Here is a 9,064-nt window from a genome sequence, read left to right on the forward strand (position 1 = left end):
ACTGCAATAACTGAGGCATCAAAGTGTATTCCCGTCTGTTGTCCCTGTTACCAAGGTAATAATCTCCATCAAAGGCACAAGGCTTGAAGCCAGGAGGGTCACTTAGATACACCACTGTAAATATGTTTGAGCTAAGTTACCTATGAACCTTCTGCCAGGAGCAGGAAAAGAAACTCTAGGAAAAAGCATTCAGGAGCTCATTTGAGCTTTCAGGCTGTACTACATGCATCTGCTCAGTCTTCTAGAAAAGCCCAGACAAATTCATCACTGTGAGCACTCCACAATAGTAATCCAGGCTGAAATCTTGAACTGTGGTGCCACCACAGGTCATATGCAAGGAAAACGACATACCAAGACAACGTAGCAATAAATCTTCATTAGGGTACTTGGGTAAGGGTGAAATGAGAGGTGGGATGCATGGGGTCAGCTGGCAATATACCGTGTAAGGGGTGATCAGTGAGAAGATGCCAGGTATGTCCCAAATTTGTATCTCACAAATCAGGTCTGTACTACAAAAGCCAGTCTTCAGTGGGAGCTGTACATTCAGTGCTAGATAACAGTTGAAAGCTCAGCATCAGCCACAGCATCAAGTTCAAATAACAGGTCTAAGAGATCCGAAAGTTCACTGATCATTTACAAAAGCCTCTTTCTCAGAGCAGTTACCTGAAAGATTTAGAACTGGCTAGAGAGAAACTTGAGACAAAATGCTGCTCTCAAGAACCTTCGTGCTAGCTGTAACGTATGTTGCAGCCCCAACCCTTCTCACTAGAAACGGAAACCAAAAAAATGCCCTTTCTCTTCCCCCCACCCCAATAAGCAGATTTTCACTGATAAACCTCAACGTGTTTGCAAAATTTCCAGCAACATTGTGAGTGTTGGTAATATATCAAAGCTGTACTGGAAAAGCAGAACTCTGCAACCAGTTGAAGAGTTTCTAGCTTTAATTATGGAAGAGGGAGCAGATTGAAGGGAGTGGGTGGAGGGAAGTCTGGGAACATACAGTACTGTGCACTATGAAACGTTGCAGGGAAGTGGAAGGCTGAAGGGCAGCCCCACGTATTTTAGAGATTTAACGGTAAATGTTATTGCTCTGCACATGTGAAAGACATAACATGTATTTTTTTTTTCAGTCTAAGCAGCTCAATTCAGATTGAGGCAAACAAGGAAGAATAAGTATTAAACCTCCATAAGAGACACACAGTGACTCACAGTTGTGTATCTGAGATAAAACAAAAATGGCAATTGCCTCGAGTTGCCTTTGCCACACGAGGAACTCCTCAACATTAAAAGATGGGTATAGCACACTACCTTAGTTCATAGTGCACAGCTGAATATACACACATCTTCAGTTACCAAATGGTTAAAAACCCCCACTACTTTATTTAATTTCCTTTTAGCAGCAACCTTTCTGACTACATTTTTTTAGAATCCAGACCCCCTGGCACCATTGCTTTAGCAACACTGCCATCCTTTCAACTGATTTCAGCAGAAGGCCCCCATACATATCACAATATCTAAGATGTTGGATTGCAAAGCCAGCCTGAATTTCCACAGCGAGATGGCCAGAAAATTAATTGGTGTTCTTTTGCCAGTGGAAAAGTTTACATTCCTCAGCAACAGAGTAACAACACAAAATCCATGTGCTCTAATTCACAAATTCTGCTGTAATTTCTCATGTAAGTGCTTCCTCGCTCTCTTCCTCTTTGGGGACAAGACAACGATGCTTTTCTGGATACACCAAAGTCCTATGCTGCATCACTAGCAGTAGAAAACACCCATGTCTACAATGCACCATGAAATATGTCATCTGACAAAAGAGCTCAATCCATAGAAAAGAAACCCAAAACATACCACACATACAAAACCCCAAATGCAATAGGCATGAGACATCCAGAGTAAAACAACCCAGGTCAGGTTCATTGCAAGAAGCCTATGCTTTCCAGAGAAGCTTGGTTTCATGAACATACCCTTTCCATCCAAACAGATATTAATGAGAATGAACTAAAAATTGAACTTCTAGCCCTAATACCATGATTTAATTTGTTGACTAAAGTGCAGGCTAGTCTTTTTGAAAAGAGAAAAGCATTGATATGATGCAGCACCACTTGTGACCATAGCTCTCTTTGGAAATTACAAAGCTGACCATTTCAGTCATTGACAACCAGCACTGCTTGTAGGCATCAATGCCCAAGTTGCTCTGAATCTGAGCAATTGCTTCCTAGACCTTATCATCATACCACACACAAAACAGAAACAAGAGCAGCTCTTGCAGAAGTCCAGAGGAAAGCGGAAACCAAGCCCTGAGAGGTGGTAGACACCAGAGGGGAAGCAGGCGTAACGGTCCTGGAGAAAAGAGAAGTTTGACAAGCTTTCCAGCTGGAGCAGGAAACTGCTCTCCTACCCGATTGCAACAGCTTCTGAAGCTGCAATAACAAAATGAGAACTGACAAGAATATGGAAATGGAGGAAAGACAACCCTCTGACTCTTGTCATATTTGAGTGGATAAACAACTGCAGGCACCAACTTTTTGTCCCAGACAGATCATGCAGATGCAGAGACTGCTTTAGTGGTGTGAAGGACAAAACCCAGCAAGGGACACAGAGCTGTGGGAAATATTAGTGCTTTTTATCTCCCTCCTTTAAATAGTTATTTTAATGTACCAGGCCTTAAGACTCAGGAGCTCCTTTTGGACCACACTGATAATCCATGTGCTTGCAGAGCCTGGCTTAAAGCCCACAGCTTCTCCCAGCACTTTCACTCAGTTCATGCTCCCCGTTAAGTCACCCACAATTGCTCCCTGCTATCTGCTACAGCTGTGGGACACTGCTGCAAAAATGGGATCAGACTACAGAGATGCTAGCTCAGCCCCAGTGTCACAGGGACACTCGCGACAAGTTTTACCACAGCATCTAAGGAAAATTCTCCCAACCTATTATTTTCAATTCAGTGAGAAGATTACCTCAAGCAACAATAACTTAAAAACAATTCTATTCCCAAGTCTGTGTAAACTGGGGAGACTACAGCTGCTTCTGCGCATGTCACAGTCTCTTCTCTGGTTTCCAAAGAGAAGGAAATTGGATGCACAGGCTGGCTGGAAAGCCACGATGAGGGACAAACCTATGCCTAAATCAAGCCGTAGGGCTCAAGATGGTACTTTTCCAAACTAGCTACATCTCTCTCCTCCAGCCATGGTTCTGGAACACTTTCACATGCCTTTGGTTGTGGGAGCAGAACTGTTAGTTGTCGCTGCTGCCTGTCACCAGACAGTGACACCTTAGCAAGCCTTCAGGCATAGCAAAATGTCTCATGAAGGCTAGCAAGGAAAAAGGTGGGGGGAAAGCAATTTTCTTTGTGCAGGAGTTTTGGAGCTTGATGCAGATAAATGGATAGTGTAGGAATTAGTAAGAGCCACATTCGTGTCAGTCATGGGCTGTAGGGCTTCCTTTTGACTACAGTCTCTCGGAAAGGGAAAAATGTAGAATATTTCCTGGGTTATAAATATCACATGATGGTGGACCCAGCATGAAATACTGCAGGATCTCAGCTAGCACATTTTATTTTAATCTTTGGACTTCTCATCCCACTTCAGGATTCAGTTTTGCAATCAGCCTCACCAAGCCATCTTGCGATATTAATGAATTAACAAACATCATCATAACCAATTGCTCATCACTGCTGAAGAAGGAATAGTGCTCCACAGATCCTGGGAAGAGCAGCTGTGCGAAGACTTCACTGCTGAATGAGTACTGACTATCCACCACTGTGGAGAACTTGCTTTCCCTGAACTTGGCTCTTTTTCCCCCCACACAGTAGGTTTTAGCCATATATAGGCTATCATCTGAACATGCTTCAGATTTAAGTGGCAGGAAAGATAGAAGTAGTTATTAAACACAGGGTATGGGAGCTTTGAGCACATCCAGGAGATTTTTAAGGAATATGTAATCTAGTTTTTACAACACTTCCATATTTTATTGTTGTCTTCTATACAGTCAGCATCTCATTAAAAATACAACTTTCTGTCTCCAAACAGATCCCAACCAAGATTTTGCTTTCAGCATTGACCATTGTTCTGATGTCCCAAGCCACACCTTTAATGTCAGAGCTGCAATCTTGCTAAGTAAGTAAATTGCTATTTTCTCACACTGTAAACAGGTAGCTCATGTGTGAGTGCTGGTATAAAGTAAGCAAGTGTGACAACCCCCTACAAAATAGGAAAGGGCTTCACGTCTGAGAAACTTCAAAAACTGTGCAGGGCTACAGAAATGTCAGTTCTGATACCAGCTTGGCATCAGACTGTGTATGTCACCCTAAGCAGGTCATATCAGCCCTCAGCCTCTATTTCTCTCCTACCCTTCATTAGTACATATGGATAGCCAAGGTGGGGGTGCTCTAAAGCTTGTCTTCACAGCTAAATCTTCTGCAGAGAATCTTGTTGAATGAGACAGCTACAGCACCCACAGTCTCATGTCAGCACCAGCAGTGCTCATCAAACTGCCAGGGCTGACCCTTGCAGGTAGGAGACCGAAGGGACTCACACAGAGCAAGGTGGAGACACCTCTCTGTCCCTCCTGGGCATGCAGAGAAGCATGCTGGGGGAGTGCTGGGGAAGCATTAGCCTGAGGCAACACAGTCATGCCATCAGCTCAGCACCTGTGCTAGCTGAAATTATGCCCTTCAGCACTTGACCGATCAGCAATAGAAGGTCAAAAGCAGAATTGCATTTGAGCTAATGGGCTGGTTGTGCAAGTTAATATTAGCCATAGCTTGCTTTGTGACCCTTGCACAGGAAAGCCACCTTTTTGCAACCCTGTTGGCCCCACCAAGAACCTCTGCTACCACAGCATAAATATGAGAGCACTGCTGTATGCTCCTAGTGCTGAAAGTAAGTTTATGTGCCAAGTGTCTTTTAGCACTTGGGAATGCTTCCTTGCATACAAAAGGTCTCCCTCCTGTGAGGCATGCTGCCCTTTTGCCTGGGAGCATCAGTTTTCAGGTGGCTGTAAAGTTAAGCAAGCCTGCAAAATCACATTACAGGCATTTGCAAATACTTTACCAACAACTCAGAGTACAGAATCTCCCTCTAAATCCAGTAGCCTCACTGGCTGTACCCATGTTAGCAAGCAACCTCCCAGCACTGCCAAGCTGCTATGCTGGTCCCTGGCACAGGTTTGGCTTGGGACAGTTCCTGTTTTCCCAGGCAGCAGGTACAGGCCACAGTCTGCTCCCAGGGGTGCATTGGATATGGTCCCCCTGCTAAGTAGAGTAAGAAAAGTTTAGATGTGCAGACACCAGGTTTATGATGCAAGGTGGTCTTAAAGTTAGAGAATGGTCATGGGTGTATTTATTTAACAATAAAGATATATGCTATCATGTCTCCCCTTATATACTCTAAGGGACTTAAAGACCTGTTCCTGAAGCATGAATTTCTATATATTAGAAGTTCTCAGTGAAAACATTCAATGGCTTAAACAGCAGGGGAAAAAAAATACAATCTTTAAAAATAAGGTAATAAACCTGTTTACCCTTGCACTTTCTCCAAGCTCTCCTTCTGCTTTGTGTGCAGGACACAACATCAAGGAACTTTATGTCAAGCTTAACATGATCATAAATGGGAAGACCGTCTTAACCTACTCGGAGACGCTTTGTGAGCCGGGTCATTCTAAGCTTATTTTCTGTGGAAAGAAGAAAGGAGGTAATTTAGGTAGCACTAAGTGTTTGATGGCTACTGAATACCCCAAGCAGGATGTACCCGCTGTGCTGTTGAACGCACCAATACATCGTAATGTTCTGTTTACTTCAACAGCATGTTAATGGATGACAGAAACACAGTAGGATAGGAGACATTTTCATTTCAGAGCCTGTTTTTATCCCCTAACCTGCTTGCTTTTCTTTTAATCACAGAATACTGCATGCACATGGGATTTCAAGTCCATAAAAAAATAACTGTGGTAATGTGACGCCATCCAGCAGCACAGAGGTTCATACGCCCTATTTATAGCCACATGGTTGTCATGTGAGCAAGAAATATGTCAAAAATAAAAGCCAGTTATAGAAAATAGATGGCTGAGCAAACAAACAAGCCATTCTGAACATGTTCTTTACTATTAAGCAAGTAACACTTCCTGTCCTTAAAGGCAGTTCTTAACTCACTTTAAGAGGAATCATGCTTGAATAAGGATTTCGGGATCAGAATACTATTTGATACCATCTATGGTTTGCATCTTGTTTCTGCTTAACACATGCCTATGCAGCAGTCAGATGATTTCAGTTCATGCCAGTAAAACTGTCAATTGATGGAGACTTGCATTAGTTGGTTTACAGTGGCATTAGCTGCCCCCAAAAATCAGGCATCTCTGGTCCCATGTAAGCCTGGGCACCCCAAGGTCCCTTCTGCCATAACACAGGTAGCGCAAAGGTAGTTACGGTATGTCTGGAAGAGCTATAGTCATCCCTCTGGACTGTAATACCCACGTATCTTAAATGGTTATTTTGAAATCCCTCTTACATCATGATCATCTCTTTAGGCTGATTTTAAAATAAAGAGGTAGAGCTCCAGGGAAGTTTTGGAGTTGTTAGAGCATCAGTTAGTTTCAGAAGCTCTGCTTTCCTTTCACTGACTTGCATCTCCATCCTGATAACACTGCAATAATTCATGTGTAAGGGCTATCAGTTTAAAGACCATGCACAGAACTGCTGCTAAAACAGTCCCTGGAAAATTACTAAGACATTTCATAGAGCATAGAAATATCACAAAGAATAATAGAGAAATGCTGCATGAGCAACCAATTATGTAAATCCTGTAAGCCAGATAGACAAAAAAATTAAATTCAGAGATTTCTTCAATTGTGTATTGAGTTACAAGAGGGAAAAAACCACCCACAGGCCTACTGAAAAACTGTCTTATTCTGATGAAGTACTAAATAACACCCTTTAGAGAATACATTAAGGAGAAGTAGAGTCAGTCCTGAGCTGAGCACAAACTGCTCTTCAACATTAAGCCACAAAGCCAAAACCTCCTGGGGTTTCCAAGTCCCTTAATCTTAAACTGACAGGTGATTGTTTCTACTAATTGAAGCACATTATGATATAAAGCCATAGATGGTGGTTTAAATAATACTATATATCTTCATTTAGAAGCATGCCTCAGTTAGTGCAAGGACCTCTGCCACACACTCACACTTTAATACACAACCTCTTGCTCAGTAGCTGTTTTTATTTAGCAATTAAGTCACAGCAGGAAAGAACTGAACTTTCTCAGGCTAAGGTTCAAACTCAAAATGTGGTATTTTTTAATTACTTGACATTTGATTCTAACCCATGTTTTAGGACACAGAAATCAGCTGAAGGCCAATATGAGGCAAGTCAGCACAGCTATACTTGATCATATTGACACAGCTGTAAATCTGACCTGATAGCTATGCAGAAAGGACAATATTGTAAATGGCCAAGCATGCAGCCTAGCAAAGGTACAGAGGAGCAAATAGCCCTTTGAACTGAAGCTTTTCATGCAGATCCCCTTTTTCCCTGTTATACGGACAACATTTCCAACATCTGGTCAGACCTGACCCAAGTTTAAATATAGTTCCACATGGAATTTGCTTGCCTTCCACAAGGAGGCCAAGTATTTCCTGTTCCTCCCTCTCCCAAAATGAGACAGAACATAGTTCTGCTACAGGCTTTATTGGTCCACTCAGTCATGTGGACAAGCAGAGCAGAAGCTGCAAGGAACGGAAGACATCTAAGATCCAGATGTGCTAGTCCTTTTTGTTTGGGGTTTGTTTAATTTTTCTTTGCTCTCCTATAATGCTACACTTTTGCCATGACTGGAAATACTTCAGGAGACTTCATATAGCTGGAAGTCTCATGTTCGTCATAACCGTATAGTATTTACTATTTATGTTACAAAAACTCACATCTGGCACTCCTAAATAGGATTCCAAGATCTTTTTCTTTGAGCTATATGCCTGTTGAAAAGTTGTTAGCTCAAAGGAAAATGGGAATGCAAGGAAATGAGGCACTCCCCATTTAAGAACAACAACAACAAAACTGCTAAGTTCTGAGGCATAACATGGACTCAGGTCTTCCTCTTTTTTAGGAGAAAGTTCTGGTTATTCCCCATTTCCTCCAAGGAAAATGGTTACATAAGATTTAACACATTTCCCAACACAATCACTGAAATAGGAGAAAAAAACCTGGCAGGGTAATATTTAGCAATGTGCCAGCTACAACTTGCAGGCTTATACAAAGCTTCCTGAAAAAAGACTCATTCTCTGCAAGTCTGCAAATTTTCTGTCAGGCCTCACTGATAAAGGCATCATCAGAGCACTTGCACAATTTCTTGTGCACACTCCCACACCATAGAGAACACTCTCTGTGCTTGCCATCTCCATTCTTTGCATTATTGCTTCTTTTGGCAAGTGTTACAGTGAGCAAGTTTCCAGACTAGTATTTGTGATTAGAAGTAAAGAACATAACACGAATTACAGAACTGGGTATCTCATTGAGAGATAAGGTACATGTTTCTGAGAAAGCAACTACACCACGAAGCTGGATGTTTGGGCTGACATGCAATCCCTTTCATCTCATTTTTCCCTCCTCAGTAAAGAGAGAGGATGTTCCTCACCTGGCTATGTATTTATGTACATTTTTCTCACTCATCTATACAGATATAGCTGGCAGTTACTCAGATCATTCCTACATCCCTAAAACTCAGAGAAGTTGTGTCAGTTTCATGGGTGCAAGATCGTGTCCTAGAACAACTCCAACATGGAGCATTTAAGTTCTAAAAAGATTTAAAACAGAAAAAGGAAGAGGTGGGTGCAGATGTACAGGGCCTTTATATAGTACAAGAGTGTGAGAACGTATAAAAATTTTCAGTGCAGGGAAGATTTGAGAAAGAGGAGTGAGAATTTCATTATAGGTGTTTTGTCAGGAATGAGAGGCATCTTCACGATAAATGATAACTAGTAACTTGAAGTAATCCTCAGGAAGTTTTTTTACACATTTGAAAGCTCTGCTTCAGACTGGAAACTACTAGAGGCCTTCTCACTGGCAGGGAAAGAG

General features: G+C 42.1%; 1 protein-coding gene across 1 annotated transcript in view; it reads left to right on the forward strand.

Annotated features, from left to right (window-relative positions):
• The window catches only part of LY86 (lymphocyte antigen 86), a 25,746-nt gene that overhangs the window by 9,908 nt on the left and 6,774 nt on the right, over positions 1 to 9,064 (forward strand). The window contains exons 2-3 of the mRNA XM_010010310.1: positions 4,032 to 4,118; positions 5,565 to 5,693. Of these exons, the coding sequence (XP_010008612.1) occupies positions 4,032 to 4,118; positions 5,565 to 5,693 (216 nt within the window). The remainder of the gene's footprint in view (positions 1 to 4,031; positions 4,119 to 5,564; positions 5,694 to 9,064) is intronic.

The sequence above is a fragment of the Nestor notabilis genome, unplaced genomic scaffold, assembly GCF_000696875.1.
Source record: "Nestor notabilis isolate BGI_N333 unplaced genomic scaffold, ASM69687v1 scaffold4912, whole genome shotgun sequence".
Taxonomy (NCBI): domain Eukaryota; kingdom Metazoa; phylum Chordata; class Aves; order Psittaciformes; family Psittacidae; genus Nestor; species Nestor notabilis.